At 45.8% G+C, this 20,325-nt stretch overlaps 2 protein-coding genes across 5 annotated transcripts in view; both read right to left on the reverse strand.

Annotated features, from left to right (window-relative positions):
• Window positions 1–796: 796 nt before the first annotated feature.
• Window positions 797–10,441, reverse strand: Tm2d3 (TM2 domain containing 3). 3 transcript variants are annotated; one of them, XM_052161291.1, is made up of 6 exons: window positions 10,318–10,441; window positions 9,937–10,029; window positions 8,538–8,722; window positions 5,562–5,736; window positions 3,650–3,725; window positions 797–1,106 (listed from the first exon to the last, which is right to left on the reverse strand). In XM_052161291.1, exons 1-6 carry the CDS (start codon window positions 10,421–10,423, stop codon window positions 941–943), a joined length of 801 nt encoding a protein of 266 aa, XP_052017251.1. In that variant the 5' UTR covers window positions 10,424–10,441; the 3' UTR covers window positions 797–940. The 3 variants fall into 3 exon arrangements, with proteins under 3 accessions (XP_052017251.1, XP_052017242.1, XP_052017233.1); XM_052161282.1 differs by lacking the exon at window positions 9,937–10,029 and having other exon boundaries at window positions 8,538–8,695; window positions 10,318–10,440; XM_052161273.1 differs by lacking the exon at window positions 9,937–10,029 and having other exon boundaries at window positions 10,318–10,439.
• A 1,327-nt stretch (window positions 10,442–11,768) lies between these two features.
• Tars3 (threonyl-tRNA synthetase 3) overlaps window positions 11,769–20,325 on the reverse strand; it is a 49,085-nt gene continuing 40,528 nt past the window's right edge. For both annotated transcript variants that reach the window (XM_052161267.1, XM_052161259.1), the window contains 5 exons: window positions 20,275–20,314; window positions 17,362–17,466; window positions 14,857–14,929; window positions 13,728–13,842; window positions 11,769–12,697 (listed from right to left, as the gene is read on the reverse strand). In XM_052161267.1, the coding sequence (XP_052017227.1) occupies window positions 12,549–12,697; window positions 13,728–13,842; window positions 14,857–14,929; window positions 17,362–17,466; window positions 20,275–20,314 (482 nt within the window). In that variant the 3' untranslated portion in view covers window positions 11,769–12,548. The remainder of the gene's footprint in view (window positions 12,698–13,727; window positions 13,843–14,856; window positions 14,930–17,361; window positions 17,467–20,274; window positions 20,315–20,325) is intronic.

Consider the following 20,325-nt stretch of genomic DNA (forward strand, 5'->3'; position numbering starts at 1 on the left):
GAAACACACCAGGTGGTCCAAGTTATCTTAAAAATTCCTGCAACATATTCCCTGCCTCAGCCTCCCAGGTGCCAAGAGGACAGGCAGGAGACACCACAGCTGGCTGCCCCATGATGTCAGCAGAAATAGTCCCCAGAGGTTATGCTATGGCTTCTGCATCTAGCACGGTGGCTAACAGTCTCGTGCAGGTATTAACTGTAGGACTCAGTTTCAAAACCAACCCCAGGAAGGCTCCCTCTGGACTACACTGTTACTATCTTTTCCCTTCCATGAAAGGCTAGAACAGATCTGGGACCATTTGGAAAACCTGTCACAGAAGTAATGTTTTGTAACGGATCGCTATCCCACCTACTGTTGGACTGGAGGGATGTGCTGACAGACACTGACCCACCCGCACAGTACCAAGAAGGCTTAATGTGGTCCCGCAAGCTCATTACTTTTCAGTACTCTTTTAACTGTCCACATCACTCACAGAACCCAGTGCAAACTCTACATAAAACTGTATCTCCCTTGAGACAGATCATACTGTGAAGGCATTACATCCACGACTAACAGATGGTGGAAGTCCATGGGAGTAACTTTAGCTGGGAGAATAACTGCCCATCCCCCATGGCTAAAGCTGAAGGATTTGAAGGTGGAAGATAAAGTAACAGTGGGACTCAGGCAGGCTCTACTGCCATTTCCTCTCTCTCTCTCTCTCTCTCTCTCTCTCTCTCTCTCTCTCTCTCTCTCTCTCACACACACACACACACACACAAGGATTTCAGGCAAATAAAAAGTTCTAGGTTGCTGTGGCTCAGAGTTCCATTTCTTTATTTACCTTCATCAAGGCAAGCCAAGTACAGATGCTGTACATTAAAAACATAAATACCCCTCTCGCACCGTGTCCATCTCCGCACAAAGGACTCTACACACTGCTCCCTGAAGCACATAACCACGGCTAAATGTACAAAGAGCCATCCGCTGGTCCCACGTAGCCGACTCCAATCAGCAGGACATCAATTAGGGTCCATATTCCCAGGCCGCCAAAGCTGAAGAGCTTGCCGAGACCTTCGCGCCACTGGCCCAGGTAGAAGCGGTCTGCTCCAAAGCCCCCAAGGGTGATGCTGCAAAAGAAGAGCAGATGGGCCAACTCTAAGTGCAGGCCAGGAGTTCCCTCCACAGGAGGAAAGGGTCTGAGAGGCTCAAATACCAAATAACCAGGGCAAGAAGACTGCTGAAGATAACCCAGGACTCAGCATGTGCAGGCCCTGGGTTTGATTCTTGGAAACAGGGGAGAATTAGGAAACACACAATTTTTGGCTATGCTGAAATCCAACATTTTCTGTTATAGAAATGACCCTCACTGAGGGACCCAGCTTGCAGAGTGAGTCCTAAGGCATTTGACATACCCTTCGGACCCAGATCAAGTCACCTAATCTTAGGTACTTCTCTAGAGGTTTAGTGATGGGAGTGACTCTTCAAAGTTTACTTCTGAGATGTAAAACTGCTGGGAATAATGGAAAAGCTCAGGACAAGCATCACAGAGCACAGGGGGCCCGAGCACCACTAACAGGTACCCGCCATGGCCGACTCTGCTGGAGTGCTGCACACTCCCCAGAGCAGAGCAGTCAGCCCTCAGTATCCAAAGGAAGGTTCTGCATCTCAGCCAGCTGAACACAAATACCTGAGAGAAAACCCATCTCTACTGGACAGGTCCAGTCTTTCCCTTGTCATTATACCTCAGCAAGTGACAAGTATTCACAGTTTACACTGGATCCCGTAAGGCAGGTCGGGATGATGGAAGGTGAAGGGATGGGAAGTCTGCATGCTGTGTGCAAGCACTACACTATTTGATTAAAGGGACTTGAGTGCCCAGGGATTTTGGTATCTGAGGGGGCCATGGAACCAACAGCGTTTTAGAGCAAACTGACAGACATCTCCTTAGAGTGAGCATTCTAAATAACCAATGTTGAGCTGTGAACAACAACAAAAAGCTTTCACAATTCCAGTCCGTTCTTCAGCGCAGTATGTGATGCAAACTGTGGACAATGTCAGGGCCCATGAGAAGGGTGTCATGGGACTCCATCTCCTTTGCAATTTTTCTGTGAAACTAAAATTATTTTAAATTTAGAGATGTGGTTGTCTGGTTCAGTAGGCCTTGTGTCCCACATCTGAAATCCCAGCACTGGGAGGCTGAGGTGGAACTGTCGTGAGTTTGTGGCCAGTATGGCCTACACAGTAAGTTCCAAGCCAGGCAAAACTACACAGCAAGAACCTCTCTCAAAAAGCAAGATGAACATAGAGATTTGAAGGTCAGTTTTTAGTTTCCATTTGAATCACTACAGACAAAGCCCACGTTTGGCCAGCTACTGGATTTGATTTGTTGCAGTTGAGTTTCCACCTTGGGTTTCTCTTTTATTTTTCAATTATCCCCTTTCTCAGGCAGGATCCTTCTTTCCTCAAGCCTAGATCTTACTACAGAAGCAATGCCACGACAAAATTGCCACCAAGGGGACTTCTGGGAAGGCCTGGAGAGATTCTATCAAAACTGAGTGTCCTGACAATTAGTAATAGGTCAGGATGCCCCAGGCATTCCAATACAGGACACCCCCCCCCAAAAGAATTTGGCCCAAAAGGTCAACCGTGAGCGGATGAGCAGCCTGCCCCAGCATCGCCCACTGCAGGCCTCAGGTCTGGGGCCAGAGCTAAGACTTCCGCTATCAATAGCCTAACTTTTCATCACTCAATTGTTGCTTCTGGTTTCTTCTTTCACAGGAAGAGCGAGCACAATTCTTTTAGACACTGCTGGAAAGTTTTTTTCTTTCATTTTGTGAATGTAGTGTATGGTGTATGTGTGACAGCGGGGGGAGGGGGGCAGAGGCTAACCTGGGGTATCTGGCTCTGTTAGCTCACCCAGCCCCTGGCATCACTGGGACCCAGCACTCACTGCTGCAATGGGTGCTGGGCATGCTTGTGCAGCAAGCAACCCACATGCTCACATTCATTTTGATGTCAGAGCTATAGATATACAGTCAGACAGCACAATTATAGGTAATTTAAAATGTAAAATGTTTTTCCTGGGCCATCAAGGTGGCTCAGTAGGCGCAGGTGCTCACATCAAAGCCCAGTGGCTGGGGCTCATCCCCAGAACCCAAGGACAAGGGGAAGGAGAACAGAAACACAAAATTGTCCTCTGGCCTCCACATGTGTGCTGTACAGACACACCCACACACACACACACACCCACACCCACACCACACACACACAGAGCAAAACAAAAATGTTTAAATTAAATGTTTTTAACTTTAATTTTTTTTCTAATTTCCAGTGAGCACATTACTACACTACTCTCTGTAGTAAATTACTTAAAATACTCCTTATCAAACTGTTTAAAACAGTGTTTTAGTGATTCAGGCGGGTCAGGCTGGGCCCTGGCTGTCTCTATCAATGTGACAGTAATTCCAGCCCGTCCGTCACACCTGGGAGGAGAAGCTGGCACAGCTCGGCTCCAGAGTTCCATCTCCTCTCCCTCGCTGTCGCTCAGCACCTACCTGATGTCAGCGGAGGCTCAGACGGGCACAAGCTGGACAAGCCTGGCTGAGCCGACCCTGGAAGCCCGCTGCCCCGAGAGCCCAGGAGCACGGAGACTCAGCAGGGCTGGCCGTACCTGAGAGCCAGGGCCGTGGACCACTTGTAGCCGCCGGTCCAGTTGCAGTACAGCAGCTTATGGAAAGTCCGGTTGCCTTCCAAAAAAGGAAAGAGTTTACACTGAAACATGGGCAACATAAAATAACCTCAGAGACCCACTATGAACAATGGCCTTGGAATTTAAAAGTTACCTCTTGTTACAAAAACATTTACCACAGCCAACAGTATAAAACAAACTGTTTGCTATTTATACGCACGGATGTAGTGCTTATATTGTTAACTTAGGGCTAGCGACATGGAGAGAAATAACTGAATCCACCTTATATCATCTACCAAAAATAAACTCCAGAAGGATTATAGGAAATAGGATATATTTCTTAACATGAAAAAACCAAATCTGGTTTTTAAATGAAAATGCCTTTTATCTCTATGATCCCACAAAAGGAAAACAATAAAAACACATGATAAAGGGCTATTTCTGAAAGTAACTTAGGCTTCTTGACACTAACTGTGTTCTGACTGAGGGAAAGCTTGATGGATTAGTGTAGCAGGATTCCCTGTCCAATTACTTTATTAATACAGGAAGCCTGTGATTGGACAGGGAAAAGGGAGGCGGAGCGAAGAGTTGCAGAGAGGGAGACAGAAGGAAGATGGAGCGAGAGGAAGACCCAGATCCCGAGTGGCTTTAAACAGCCACAGGGAGCTATAATATCATAAAGGATAGAACAATTGGGATAACTTGTCTCATCTAGGTGGGCAGCTTGTATCATTATCAATTAGCTCTGAAATTATTGCGTGGGCATCTTGTGGGTTAAGAATTTATTGACATATAAATCTGATTGATTAATTATAAGCTTCTAGAGTTTTGATTTACTGGGTGACTGGAATGTGGGACCGCCGACCACAGGGGGTTTATGTCTGAGAAGGTACAGGCAGCACGGAGACAAGCAAACTGGAGCGGGGAAGACGCGGTCCACCACTGCTGGGGCTAAATAGTCAGAGGTCACCAACGGGGCCCAGAGCAGCTGGGTGCAGTGCAGGGACTTGCCGTTCTTTTTAGTATTTCCAGAAACAGAGATGCACGAGTGAGAACCAGAGTTTGGATGTCCAGATCCCACGGAGAAGCTGGGCCAACATGCAATCCAAGCACTGAGGAGGCAGGGACAGGAAAGCCTCCAGGGCCAGCTGACCAGCTAGAGCTGGAATGGGTGAGCTCTGGGGTCGGTGAGAGATCAAGGGAGGCACCCAAGACGAATTTCAGGCTTCCACAAGTGCCAGCACACATCTCCAATCTCACTCTCCCTCCCCCAAGCCCGTACTCATCATCAAAGATTTTCCAAAGAAAGTAGAGCTCACAATTTGGGAAAGGCCTTAGGGCTATTGAAAGTTGCTATAAATAACGTAAGCAAACCCTGTCAATAAAAAGACAGTAAGTACCAGAAAAGAGCTGGGTTATCAAGAGCAGTGTGCACTGCCCACCTCTGGGAACATTACTGAAGACAGCCATTCTAGAAGACAAAGCTATGGGGCAGCAGAGAATAAAGTTCAGAAGATGAGTCACCTCTGTGAAGACAGCAAGGGGAGGCAGCAAGCAAGGTCCTCAGGTGGGCACAATGCCCTCAGGCAGGTGCAGTGCCCTCAGGCGGGTGCAATGCCCTCAGGTGGGTGCTGGCTGGAAGCTAATCTGAGTGAGGTCTGACTTCTGTTCTAGACCTGAGGTAGCTACTTTCTTGTTTTATCACAGATTATGATGAAAGTAAGAGAACTGAGGATTTCCTGCTTTTTCCTTCTGTTTGTCAACCTTGTTCCGAGAACTGATGTATTTGAGGAACTGTTGATTACAATTCAATACATTTAGTTCTCAAGTTTCTTGTTAAGGGCTCTTGAGAAAAGACAATTTTCCTCACAGCTCCCTCACACTCTGGCCTTACCCAGGCAATGGATGTGGTCACGCACGGTACAGTTGGTTAAATAGCGCTGCCGAGGGCAGGCCACGGTCATGCAGGTGGTGGAATTGGAACACTCATAGTCTGTTTCAGGAAGCTGCCAGCAAAACCTGCAGGTCATGTTGATGATGAAGTTCCTCTGGGGCTTGAGGTCTTGATCCTAAGGACCACAGCACAAAGTCAATCAGTACAATACAGCTGCTTATTATGACATCAAGAGACCCAAATTTCTAAAACACTGTATTTAGGACCTAGCAATATGTAAAGGAAGCAGGTTTATAAGCAGCATCAAAGAAAAAAATCTACACAGTTTACCTAAAGAGAAAAGGCTAAGGACTGGGCATGGAGGTGTACACCTTTAATCCTAACTCCTGGGAGGCAGGGGCGGGTGGGGCTGAGTTTGAGGCCAGACTGGTCTATGTAGTGAGTTTCAGGACAGCCAAAGCTGCAAAGAGAAACCCTGTGTCAAAAAACCAAAGGGGCGTTTCAAAGTGGTATTTCACTGTGACTTCTGTTGGCTTTTTAATAATGAGCGTTCATATTTTTGCAATATGTAAAAGGGAGGCTGGAGAAACAGCTTAGTGACTGACTTAGAAACTGACTGTAGATAGAGTCCCAGTGCTGAGAGCAGAGAAAGGCAACTGGTACCCATCTGCCAAGGAAAAACTCGTCTTCTCTAACGGGGTCTTCTTGGACATATAACTATACTTCAGGGAAGGTTACATGCCCAGGAGCAGTAGACTTGTGTCTCAAATAGCTTTGTTTGGGCATAGTTTTTCTTGTCTTATTGGTTTTTTGCTTATAGTCTAGTTTTCAGTTTTGTGTGTGTGTGTGTGTGTGTGTATGTGAGTGTGTTTCTTGGGTTTTTGTTTTTTAAAGAGAGAAAAAAGGGTGTGAGCTGGGTGGGTAGGAAGGTGGGGAGGACCTGAGAGAGAGGAAACACGATTAGAGTACATTGTAAGAAAACTTTTTTTTTTCAATTAAAAAAGGACCTCCCCCACGAAGAGCCAAGAACCCACGCTTCATTCCCAGTATCCACATGGCGGCTCTGCACTCACAGCTACCTCTAGCTCCAGCTCTGGGGAGATCAGGTTAGAGGCCCTCTTCTGGCCACCAGGGGCACCACATGTATGTGGCAAATACATGCATGTGGCAGATATATGCAGACAAAACACCCACACACTTAAAAAATTTTGAAGAGAAAAAGAAAAAGGAGGGGGAGATGTGTGCTTTCTACCTCAGGGCTCAGAAGAACCACAAGACATGTAGAGTTCTGAGTCCTGCCACCAGGTGGCTCTCAGTTGGACTGCATTCTGGTTGATGTGTTAAGTGCTCATGGATGAAAATAATAACCCCTGGAGAGACTGAGTCAGGAAAGAGTGAAAACAATTTAGAACTGAGGTGGAGGCTGCGTGCTTTGCTTACAGAAGGGCCAGAATGGGGCCAGAGCTCCGTGACTCTCAACAAAGACAGTCACCTGACCTTTCCATCTACCTGGAAGGTTCACTCCCTTATATTTCCAGAGAGCTACCAGGGATCCCACATATTTACTGAAGAGAAAGAAGAAAAGCCATGGGGACATGGGAAGGGAACAAGGCCCCTTACCCTGGAAGCTAGTTTATAGTCCCTGCTAGCCGACAGCTAAAACTGCTCATAGAAGCAATGTTCCCTTCTCTAAAGACAAGAGAGCTCAGGGTCAAAATGTTTGGACCCTTGACTGCTCCTGAATTAGGATCCCACAGCTTTAAACAGCATATTCCATGAGGGCTATGCTTTAAGAAAACTAAGTAAACCAGATCATACTATTCAGTAAAATTTAAATCAGAAGAATCTTTACATCTTGTTGTAAATTACAGCCTTTACAGCCTGTTAACTTAGAAAGTTATAGAATCATATACATAGCACCTAAGTGCAGCCCCTAGGAAACAAGCGACCTTGTCTTGGGAACGCGTACTGTCCTTTTCTTACGCTTTCTCTCCCAACACTCATTCTTAAATCTAAAGTGAGTATCACAGATCTCTACTTTAATAAACTCTGCTTCACTCTGACTTCTCCTGCGACTCTCCTCTCCGGCCTAGTCATGGATCCGGCTTTATCTATGTGGCAGGTCCCTAGTGGGACAGTGACCGCAGCACTAGGCTACGCTGCCTCTCCCGCCATTGACAAAGTTGATCCCTTCGCAAGTTCATCTGTGGCAAAAAGACATTACCATCCCCTTTCTACCCCAATTCTCTCTACTAAGAACCCAGAAGTTCACGAGAGACTTAAGCTAGCAAACAGACATCTTCAAACCCAAACCCCAGAGAGCAACACTGCCCAGCAACCACCAGCCTGACACAACCAAAACAGGGCTAACCTGACAGATACAGAAGGAAATGGAAGACTTTACTTACAGGCATACTTACTTCAGTGTGTGTGTGTGTGTGTGTGTGTGTGTGTATGTATTCATTTGTGTCCCTACATATGGAGGACAGAGGTCAGCACCTGGCATCTTCCCTGATAGTTCTCTACTAAACCTGGAGTTTCAACTTTCAATCCTAAGTCAGTAAAGCGATCACTTTATGGACTGTGCCAATGGTAGTCAGCAAGCCCTTAAGGTCCTCCTGTACCGGACCCCCTGGCCCTGGGATTACAGATGCATGCAGCCATGCCTAAGGTTTTACACTCGTGCTAGGGATCCAAATGCTGATCTTCCTTGCACAGAATGTTCTCACCCCAAGATTTTCATTTTTGGGAAAAAAAATTAGCAGTGGATCAGGGGTTCAGGGGTTGTTGAAGGCAGATATATATCATATATCATATGTTCTACCACTGAGATATACTCCTAGAACCAAAGGTAAGATTTAAAAATACTTTCCAGTGCAGTCATAAAAGACCACAATGAAATCACTACATCAAATAGCTGACCAGTATATGCCACACTAATGCATGCCGTTGGGGAAAGTAAACTACAATACTTACAACACAGGTAACAGAAGGTTTCACTGTGCAGTCGAACGTGGCAGGCTTCCCATAAGTGCAGGAGACATTGGTCGCACATTCTATACAGTCTGCAGGAAGTCTGCTACACAAACCATTGCTTGGACACTTCATCATGTAAGGAGGAATTTCAGTACTTTCTGTGAGGTGAGAGAACAGCTGATTCTCTACGGACAGTGATCAGAAGAACAGTGAAAGGTGATTTTCGAAGGTAGAGAAATCATCAGCAATGACACATGTGCTGGAAAGCAAGCAGCTTAGAGTTGGGGTCAGCGACACCTGCCATCTAAGGGGGTTTCTGTCACCCGCTAGCTGTGACCTGGTAACTGGTGTGATATTAGTAAAAAGTCTTTCATTCCTGCTTCCCATGTGGCCATGAAAACTCTAAGTGCTTACTGGGAAACAATGCAGGGAAAAGGCTGGGCCCAAGGCAGACCCAAGAGCTATCAGTTCAGAGGACAAACTAAAGCTTGGATAAGGCAAAGTCTACGCAAAATTCCAGATGATGTATTTGACAGAACTGGAACCAGAACACACAGCTCTTCAAATCCAATCCAGTGTCCTTTCCACCAAAATTTATTGATAGAAAAATGAAGTTACTGATACCCTCTGGCCTCCAATTCTAGAAAATACTAGTATTAGTACCTATGTTCAAATAAGAATCTGTGAAATACTTCTGCCAGTTTCAAGTCCAAGTCCCTGAAATAATGGAACTCCAAAGGGATGAGCCTAAAGAGCTAGCAAACATTTAGCAAAACAGGAATACTTGGCACTACCACGAAGTGGCCAACTCTACAAATACCATTTCCTCCTATTGTTCCTATCTCCACTTGGCCCGGTGTGGGAAGTTTCAAATCACAAAGCTGAAAAGGCCTTAAATCAAGATAACTACAGTGGTAGCAAAGATGAGGAAACAAAAGTCCCAAAGAGGTAATTTCTTAAAGCCCCCAACAGCCTGACCCCACCCGGATTATATTCCAGGTAGGTATCTATCCAGCCCTTCTTATCCCAGCGCATCGAATAGCATCAGGGAAGCACTGTAGAATTCTTTTTCTTTTTTCTTTTATTAACTCAAGGGAAAACAGCACTTGGCTAAGGAACCGGGAGAGAGGAAAATAAAAAAAATAAACAGAAATGAAGAGTCCAGTGGGCCTGAATAAAGAGATAAGCCATAGATTTCAAAAAGGAATCAAACACCAAAACTGTCCACAGAAAGAGGCTGTCCGCCCTTAATTTACATATCTAAACAACAACACATCAAACAGCCAAAAACAAAAGGTGACTTCGTAGTCTAAAGAAATGTTTATCGAAAACAGAAAGGGGGGCGGGTAACTACTCGATATAAGTATGCGCATTTACTAGAATAGAAGACGTCTAATACCCGCTGCCCTGGGAACTACAGTGAATGTACGTGTGGGGCCCGGATCCTTTACTGATTGAGCCAGCGGCTGCGAATGCTCTAAATGTAAGGATTCTACAATTAGAGAATCAAGTTATCTGGGATAGGATACCCTTGGTTTGTGTGCTTAACAGGTAGGGGCTGCACTGGGCAGGTACGGCTCATAAAACGGAAACGACGGGACAGACTCGGGTTCTGGGCTACCAACGCAGGGAACACGGGCTTTCGAGGCGGGCTAGAGCGCAGTACTGCGGCCTCGGCCCGAAGGGCTGCGGCGCCCAGGCGTCGGTTGCCGGTCTCCCGCGGCTCAGGGGACCCTCTTCCCACCAGCTCGCCCGGGGCGGCCCCCAGCCCTGAACTCACCATCGCCAGACAGAATGTAGCACTGGGACAGGAAGAGTAGCACGCGGGACAGGCGGCGGACAGACCGCAGCGGCTCGGCCGCAGCCTCCATCTTGCCGGTGCGCATGCGCACTTCCGGGCCAGGAGGCGGGGCTGTGGGGGCGTGCCGAAGGGGGCGTGTCCGGGCGCGGCCCGCAAGCGCACTGCTGCTGGGCTCCGCTGGCGGACTTCATGGCTTCCCACCGCTCGGAGGTTGTGGGTGGTCCCTCTGAGTGCAGTTGGCCAGGGGAAGTGAGTGAAATTGGGGATTCGCAGCAGCAGGAAGTAGCTCGGATCAGAATAGCTCTCACTGCCTTTGAAGAGATTCCCCTTTCTTCCCATTGGGCATCTGGGAAACGGTTGTGATGTGCTGTGGTTAGCCCATTTTAGTTCAGCTGACCCTTGCAGCAAGGGAAGTAGCTCTAAGAGTGTAGAGTCCCATGCACCAGGACCCAGGGTTCCCACAGCCTGTTGGGGGACACGCGGATTTTAGAGTACCTCTGAGACTGGGGAAAAACAGGTCTCAGGGCCTGGGACAAGAGCCAAGTGTCACTTAGTTTTCACTTAGGAGCAGAGTCCAACCCCAGCCTGACCAAGAGACTGGAGGGGGAGCTGCTCTGAGCAACCTACATTGTCTCCATCGCCTGTACTTCAGGAAGCATGCTGTCCATGTGCCTCTGTTTTGTTGACAAGCACTTTGGGTCCCCAAATTCCCCGTTCTTCCACTTGCACATCTGATAAGTGAAAAAGTACATGAAATGGTGTTTGGCGCACAACAATCCTATAGTAAATGTTAGCTTGAAAAATGGTCATAATTTGCACCCTACATCACCACACTGGTTTCATCTATGACGCTTCACTCTTCACGTTCAGGAAAATCAACATATCAAAGACAGATGCTTTTCTGCATCTAATTTGAATTCTGCAGCACCTAGTGAAATAAATCTGTAACTAAATTCTCTTTGGCTTAAAGCTATTTTAATTAGGTGCCAAGACAGTTAAAATCAGAGATACAGGATCTAAAGAGTTGAAATAGCAGCCGAGGGCACTGGCTGCTCTTCCAGAGGACCTAGACTCGATTTCCTGCACCCACGTGTGGCTCACAACCACCCATGACTATAGTTTCAGGGATCTGGTACCCTCTTCTAGCCTCTGTAAGCACTAGACACTCTTGTATTGCACAGACAACAAACAGACAAAACACCCATGCACACAAAATAAAAGTAATTTTGAAAATATCTGAAATGCAGTCCAGAGGCACAGATAGGCAAATCTCTGTGAGTTCCAGGCTAGCCAGAACTACATAGTGAAACCCAATCTCAATTAAAAAAAAAAAAATCAGAAATACACTTGATTCAGCATACAAGTGAAACCCCAGCAAAGCAGTGATTCAGTTCTAGATAAGCATCCAAACGTGGTACACACACCTTGGCAGAGGTTCTAGAAACACCATGTGATGCATTTTATTTAGGACTTTAGTGTTTCTAAAAATAAATAAGGAAATATGAATTAGAAGCATTAAAACTGCAACTCTTAACCCACAATGCAAACAACAGATTCCCCCAAATCTCTTTAAGGTTTCATAGTCCTCTGCCACTAACACGATATTAGTACTTCTCTTATGATCACCGACTAAATGAAGTAACAATTCCAACTTTGGGCATGAGTTTTAGTATGGACTTTAGTAAAGCAGCCATAAAAATATCTGAGACGTGTGTATTAGAAAATAGGAAACCTCCCCTCCATGTTCAAAAAGGGCCATGGGCTTTTATTGAAAGTCTGTTTCTGTCATTGTCGGGTGAGAGGCGGTGGCTGCTGGGGATGAGAGCTCAGGCCTCGTACATGCAACGGATGCTCTGGTCATAATAAAGCTACAGCCCCCAGGTTGGAAACACATCTTTTGAGAAAGAAACAAAGTATAAGTTCTGATAATTGTCACTAGTGTTCCCCTCTTAGGATGATCACCATTTTACCACTTAGGTCTCTGGAGTCTTGATGTCTTGCAAATTTCTCCAGCTTCTCCTACTTAGTCTTAGAACACAACAAACTAAAATTTTGTTTATATCAAACAATCACTTTTCCTTTTTATGTTGAACTCATTAGAGCCCCACAAGTGGCCCTAGGGTTCTTAGAAGTACTAATATCTTAAGTAACAGGGAAAATACATTTTCAGAGGTCAAAACAAGGTTATATAGAAGCACAAGGAGAAGCCTTCAGAAGTCTTCCTCGGCATTTAGCGTACGTGATTTCTTGAGGTTCTTCAATTTTTCAATGACTGAAGCTATTGATATTTCTCCGTGAATTTTGTTGTCTCTTGTTCGAACATTTACTGCATTATTTATTTTTTCCTTTTCACCAACCACTGTAGAAATGAAAGAGAAATAAACATTTTTAAAATGGATGGTTTACTTGTCGTAAGTTAAGGGTCATTTGGCACACACCGGAGTTTCTCCTCAATGCTGCTTTCTGAACTCCAGTCTCAAGAGCACGACATTCTGCGGCTTGAGGGGAGGACAGCGTCTAAGCCCCTCTCCTAGCCACTTCAGAGCACACTACTGTGGTCTTGGAACACAAATTGGAAGGGATTTTTCTTTTTTAAACAGACATCTGATTCTTCCTATCCTATTTGATGACTAAGGAAATACCATGTATCTGGACCCAAGCAAGCCAACCAGAATTCTCTAGAATGTGGGGGAAAGCCTGTTCTCCCTCGTAACTCATACTGTGAGAAGATGTGGGAACCTTTATCTGAGTTTCTTCCCATACATAAAATATGATAAGTGGAATTAAGGATATTCCAAAGGATCAGAGCAAAACAGGAAACAGAGATGAGGTCCCGGTGAGGCTGAGTTCCTGTCATTCTCTCAATAGCTTGGCTACTAATCCAACCTCTCAGGTCGCCAGTCACCCTGGCACCTTCCACCACAACAAAAAGCCTGACTGAGACACCTCACTTCCTTCCACAGCCAGAGCTGCCTGGCCATCACCTGCTGACAGAACAGCTCTGGCTGTGCTTCCTTGTTCTTCCCACCACAGACTTTCTACCTGTGGACATGTCCAGACCACACCTCCAGGTGTGTTGATATCAGTTACTCCTGATTTTATTGTTAACTTTCATTTATTTTCTTGAACCAAATTTTTGGACTTTGTATCTAATTATTCACGCTGCACAAAATCAAAGGGGAGCCTCTGGGTTTTGCATCAGACTGGGGCAAAAGCAGTGTAGTGTCACTGAAGAACTAAGTCTGGTGTCTGTCTCCACTTGGGCTTGAATGTTATGGGTTGCCAATTCAACAGTCAACTTGTGATACATAGTTACACCTTATTCCTCCCCTTTATTTCCTTTGTGTAAATCCTCAAACCAAGCATTTGGAAAAATGAGCTTAAATTACCCAAAATAAAATTATACTGAGCCAGTTGTGCATTCCGTATTTTCTTATTTAGTGTGCAGCTGTCATCTAAGTCCACATCGGCCATGAAGCCTTCTTCGAAGCATTCCTTGGACACCTAGAAGACAGTGGGATGTTTCTGTCATTACACTGTGTATGGTAGCCACACTCCACAGCAGCCCTGTTCCCATCTCCTGGTACTGACAACTCTATGTAGCTCCTGACACTTTGTTCAGAGTTGGTCAGAAGGCATGGAAAGGAGGGCTTATCACTACTAAACCTAGGTTGCCAAAGCCTGTCACTTCATTCTCTCCAGATCTCTTGCTCGGAGGGCATTCCAACAGCATGAGAAGCAACCCACACAGTGAAGACCTCAGGAATGGCACCTGTGCCCAGAGGCTGCATCCCCTTGAGACGCCATGCTGGAACCAAAGAGCAGGGCCTGGTGAGATGGCTCAGCAGTTGAGCATGTGCTGCTCTTGCAAAAGACCTGGGTTTGGTTCCTAGCACAAGCATGGTGGCTCAAAATCAACCCTGACTCTAGTTCCAGGAGATCTGGTACTCTCTTCAAAACTCCTCAGACACCAGGCATACATACAGGTAGGCAAAACACTCATACATAGAAAATAAATCAGCCAGGTATGGTGGTGCACATCTTTAATCCCAGAACTCAGAGGAGGCAGAGGCAGGGGGATCTCTGTGAGTTCCAGGTTAGCTAGGGTTATATAGGGAGGCCCTGTCTTAAAAAAATAAATAAATAAAATTTAAAAAGCCCAAATAAATATATTTAAATTTTTTTTTTTAAAATAGAACCAACTAAGCTGCTCCCAGACCTTCTCCCCTGAAAGTAAGGTAATAAATAGTTGTCATTAGGAGCTGCAGCTAATGAGGTATTCTTCCCCAGTAAAAACAGGTGGGGAAGATAAGTGTGAGGTGCTTGAAAATACCCACTTCTCGAAAACATTAAGAACACAGCTCTAACACAGCCCCATAGACATAACTTATTCATCGCTCCAGACAACGGAAGGAAAAGGTGGTCATTAACATGAGAGCAGGGCATTATCTTAAAGCACAAATGGCATTTCAGAATATGTGGCGAGTCACTATGTCCTTCAGATGCCTGTGACCTTACCTGTAGTGCATAATTTTCACAAGCCGGACCTACAGGGATGACCATCACCTGTCGAGGGGACAGCCAGAGAGGCCTGGAATACATATAAAATATCTATGTTTAAAGTCACTTCAAAATGACCACTCATGTGATTAGAAGTGATCAAAGCTTTCTCAGGGAGACAGTTATGAGACAGTGGTATGCGAAAAACAGCACGGAAGCGAAGGGAACTTTATCAAGTCAGAAGGCATCAGAACAGAGAAGAAAAAAATTGTAATTTTGAAAAGAGGGCAGACACATTCTTGCCCTCCTGGGTGTCTCCCAGAGAGCCTTGCGTCCACATGCCACACCTCCACACTGACATCCGTGTTGACTTTATTTAGCACAGCTGTACCCTGGAAACACCGCAATGTGCTTCATTGGGTGAACAGTCAAACATGGCCGACCACACTCTGGAATGGCGAGAGTAATCACGGTGAACCAACGGTGACAGAATAAAGATGGCTCTCAAGGGAAGTCTAGTGAGGGGGGAAAAAAACCAACCCCAGAAAGCTGTACACATGATCCCACTGATGAGACACCCTTGAAATGACAGAATTGCCATTTCAAGAACAAATAGGCTCACAGTTGCTGGATTAGTGGGCTGTGAAGGAAAAGGACATGTGTCCATATGGCACTCCAGGTCCACACCTGGTGGTGATGACCTCATGCCTGCGTGTGGTACAGTCTTATGGAACTAAATACCCCATGAATAGGAGCACACATAAGACAGGAACATGCAAAAAGGGTTAGCAGCACCGACGCTTATGTCCTGGTTGTGATATACTGCACAGTTCTGCAAGATATTTCCACTGGTGGAAGGTGGGGTGTGCTGGATAGTCCTACCTCAACTTGACACAAGCTAGAGTGATCTGAAGGAGGGAGCCCCAACTGAGAAGATGCCTCCAGAAGATCTGGCTGTAAGGGGCTTTCTTAATTAGTGTTGATGGCAGAGGGCCCAGCCCATAATGGGTGGTCCCATTCCTGGGCTGCTGGTCCTGGGTTCTATAAGAAAGCAGGCTGAGCAAGCCATGGGAGGAAAGCTAGTACGCAGCCCCCCTCCATGGCCTCTGCATCAGCTCCTGCTTCCAGGTTCCTGCCCTGTTCTGACTTCCTTCAATGTGAACAGTGTAAGCAATGTAAACCCTTTCCTCTCCTAGCTGCTTTGGTCATGGGGAGGACCATGACCATTTTCCATCATAGCTATAGAAGCCCTGGCTAAGACAGCCATGGTGAGAGTGGCCCAGCAGAAGGCCCTTAATTTTTAGGACTTTTTGAATATTCAGATAGAGAGGACTCAATCAGTGGTTCAGTAACAGTGGCCACTAAAGGATAGTCATAATCTCCACCACATGACTGCGCCCTCACTAGCTTCCACCTTGCTACAGCTCTTCTGAGGACTCAATTCTCGTCAGTGGTGACTAGTCCTAATCCAGGGAGCAGCCAGCCAGCTTGGAGCAGTTGGTTGCTTTGGGTCCCTTTTATTACACAAGGCTGATGATTCCAGAGGATAGTGATTTCCCTAGAAATACGGTATCTCTGGATGTTGGGTTCTTCTGTTCTGTCAGAACAGTTCATGCCACTGTTCTGAAGTGCCATGGAACAGTTCCTTACCAGAGGAATGAGGGAGTGAGCCAGCATCGCTGGAGTCACTAACAGCTGTGCCTACAGACAACTGCCTCACCAACAACCAGGGCACCACAACTAACGTCACATACCCTGGGACAGTGATGGGTAAACCACCAGCCACTAGTGAAACAATGGCTTCCCCATAAACCACAAACTAAGAATGCCCTCCAGCCAGATCTTAGGGGGACGTTTTTATTAACTGAGGTTCCCTCCTTTAGGGAGCTTAAGTTGATATAAAACTAGCCAGCACAACGGCCCCTGGGCGTTATCAATAGTTCTCTTCCCCAAACCTGTCTCATCTTTTTCAATCTGATTACTTCTACATGTCTGGCCTTGGGATCGACCTGGTACTTGCTCACCACACCTGTGGCAGCTGGCCTTCCAGAAGAGAGGACTCCAAGCTATGGCACACGGGAGCACTTCCCTTCCTGCTGGGCCTGTGCTGCTGGGGCAGCTTGTCTACCCTAGTGTTGGTGTGCTGTGTGGCCATGTGCGGATCAGATGGATGCATTTCCCCCCCCCCCCCCCCCCGGGGAATTGATCAGAGCTGAAAGGGACAGCAGTGATGTAAGATATGGAACAGTGAAGTGGGATGCATTTTATCAGACAACACTGAAACTCTGGTGGGCTTGGAATAGGTGAAAAGATAATTCTTCAATACCTCAAGTTCATGCTCCTTAAAGGGCAACAGTACAGCTTTCTGTCACTCTGCTGTGACCTTCTCTGATTTTCAATCTGGCAAATAGAGCAAGCTTCCTCCATTTGTATTGTGGATAGTCGCTAATTATGAGCAGGAACTGACTCTGTTCAGACTGGATTTTAGAGGAGTCCCCTAGTGCTCCCTCCCACGTGACTTACCATTTCCCCCCGTAGTTCTCTGAGAGAATGGCTACCATCCTTTCCACAGATCCCAGGATGGCGCGGTGAATGATCACAGGCCTGTTCTTATCATCCCCATCCTTACTGAAAACAATGAAAAACCACGTATTAGGTATTTTCAAAAGCTGGCTATAAGTTTATCTGTGGTCAGTGTCGTCTGTCATTAGTGTTTGGGGCATCTTTAAAGATTGTTTTTATTGGCAGCTTTCCCTTAGACTTTGATCACTATCCGTTTTTATTTATTTTTAAATCACATTATCAGAGAATGTTGCCAATATACAAAAGCAGAGCACTGTCGTGAGCACCATGTGCCGCCTTTGAGATTCACAAAATGTCCATTCATAACCAGTCTAAATAATCCAGTTCTCCCCCTCATCCACTGCCCCACTACAAGCCTTATTTTTCCAAAATAGTTCTGATATTTACTTCAAATATCCATCAGTTAAATTTACCCACAGACCACGAACCATCATGGCACGGACTTCACAGTTCATCTCTCCCTCCTCCTCTAAGGAAAAACCAATGAAGTCAATTATGACTGTCAACTTCAGTGAAGCAAGACAACCAAAATCTGTGCACATGCTCTCCAATTTATTCAGCATGTAATTAATAACACATATCTCAAAAATTGTATCAGCTAGCTACTTCTAAAACACACTTGAAACAAATATAGAGAGGTCCTCTCCTAAGCCAGTTCACATGTGTTGAATCTGGACACCACCGAGGTCAGTGCTCCTGCTGATAAACACTGCTCTCAGGCAGCAATCTGTGCAGATCCCAGCGAGCTGGGCAGAGGGGGCAGGGAGGGGACACTCGGAATCACCCTGAACTCAGTCCTCTGAGAACTTATACAGATGTCACCTACTCCACAGGGGGAGCAGTACAGACTATTCCTAAGTGCTGTTTAATGTGAAAAAGGAAAGGGAACTATGATACCATCTTTGCAGGCCTATATGTATCCAGAATTATCTGCCTCGTCCTTTATTTTAATCAACTAGTGACATAAAATTATGCTTACACACTTACACTTTCCAGCAAACCTTAGAATAACCACCAAACTTCCTTTCAAATAACCCCAGCAGATTAGACTTCATAGGTAGGTGTGAAGATTATCACTTTGCCATATTGATTCTCCCCGTTCCAAGACTGTGGACTGAACCTTCACTTAAGTAACTGTTTGCCTTTGATATAATCTTATGATGTAAACACCACAGTCTATTTCTTAAGTTCACACTCTTTGGATACTCCACACTGCGCCATTGCTTCTGAAACGTTTTTTGCCTTGTCTTTCCCAGCAGGTGACTGCTGACACGCAGGGAGGCACACTGGGTATCCCACGCTCCAGTTCCTCCAGCCCCTTACCTTGTTCCTAGCTCTCAGTTCTATCCATTTGATTTATAGGCTCTTTCACGAGAGCTTCCAGAAGGCCCCCAACTATCAGAACTCCTGAGATAATTCTGGACAGCAGTAAAACAGATGGCATTTCCACCTCCTTCCTGCTTCTGTTGAGATGCTGCTGTCACAACTAGGACGTTTGTTTGCATCACTTCACAGGATGGATGCTGAGCTCTGCTGATGTCCTTCCTCCAGGTTGTGTGGTCCCCACAGTAAGCCTCTCTTGCTCTCTCTTGAGATGCGCATTCATGGTGATGCTTCACTCTCTTGCCCCCCAGGCCTCAAAATCACATCAGCTCCTTCTCCAACATACAACCCAACACCTCCGTGTGGTGCGTCTCCTTGGCACCTGCTGGCTCTAACCATCACCATCCCTGAGTTGTCTGTGGTCCAGCTCTCCTACCCTCCACCCTCCCTTGCACACACTCCAGGATGGACGGCTTGCACGGATGACCTAGCTCCCCTTTACCCCCATTGAGTGACAAGTGGTTGTTTATTGTCATAGCCCTGATAGGAAACATCCTATGAAAATTACTGGATTTGAAACATGACAATAACTTTTCTCCCAAAAGGGAAACTTAAAGCATTTTGTGGATTCAATGGAGATTCTACCAATTATCTGAAAGAGAAACAATACCAAATTTACCTCATCTCTTCCAGGAAACAGAACAGAAAGGAGCACTTCCCCACTTGTTTTAAAATATTAACATCCTTAGATACTGAAAACAAGAAAACAACACTACAGACCAATTTCCTACATGATTATGTATTCAAATACTCACAACAAACTGATGGCAGATCAAGGCCCAAGGGGATTTTAGCCTAGCGGTAAAAGACAAGTTCAGTGTTCTAAATAAACACCATCCACCATACTAATAAGCTAAAGGAAAAACCATAAATCTTGATAAAATGCTTTGGACACTAGAAATATTGGGAAACATTTTTTCCCCTTTTGTAGTAGGAGGAGGGGGTTTGAATCCCAGACCTGGTAAAGGGTAGGCAAACACTCCATCACTAAGCTCCGCCCCCAGCCAGAGAGGTGGCAGATGGGAAATTCTAGCCAGTAGGTGATTAGGCCAAGAGATCGTTGTAGTTCTCACAGTTAGGTTAGTGCTGAGAGAACAGGTTACTATGGAGCTGGGCTGCCTTGCACACTCTCGCACACTCACTGTTTTCTACACAGAGCTATTTCTTTTTCCATGTCTCTGCCCTGTTGAGAAGCAGGAGAGCTGTGCCAGACGCCCGTGCCACGATGCTTAGACTTTAGAACTGCTGTAATTACGGTCACATAAATGCCGTTTGTTTATTAAGTACCCAGCCTTAACTTAAGCATTAACTTAAGCCTTTTGATCTAGCCACACAAATGGATGAAGAAAATCCCCAGATTACAAACAAACAAATATATGGTGCATAACATAGACACTAGAACTCACTAGTGCTTATTTTTGCATTGCATGTGATCTTACAACAAATAATGAAGATATTAGAATCACTCACCTAACATATGTGAGATTAAACCTGATGGGCAGTTGGAAGTCCAGCTGAATT

The sequence above is a fragment of the Apodemus sylvaticus genome, chromosome 1 (genome assembly GCF_947179515.1).
Source record: "Apodemus sylvaticus chromosome 1, mApoSyl1.1, whole genome shotgun sequence".
NCBI lineage: Eukaryota > Metazoa > Chordata > Mammalia > Rodentia > Muridae > Apodemus > Apodemus sylvaticus.

Coding starts and splice junctions, on each gene's coding strand:
- Tm2d3 (XM_052161291.1), bottom strand. CDS start 10,423: ATGCGCACCGGCAAGATGGAGGCTGCGGCCGAGCCGCTGCGGTCTGTC. Junction 8,723..9,936: donor TGTAGTTCCCAGGGCAGCGG/GTATTAGACGTC, acceptor CACTGTCCGTAG/AGAATCAGCTGTTCTCTCAC. Junction 3,726..5,561: donor TGACCACATCCATTGCCTGG/GTAAGGCCAGAG, acceptor CTTTTTTGGAAG/GCAACCGGACTTTCCATAAG.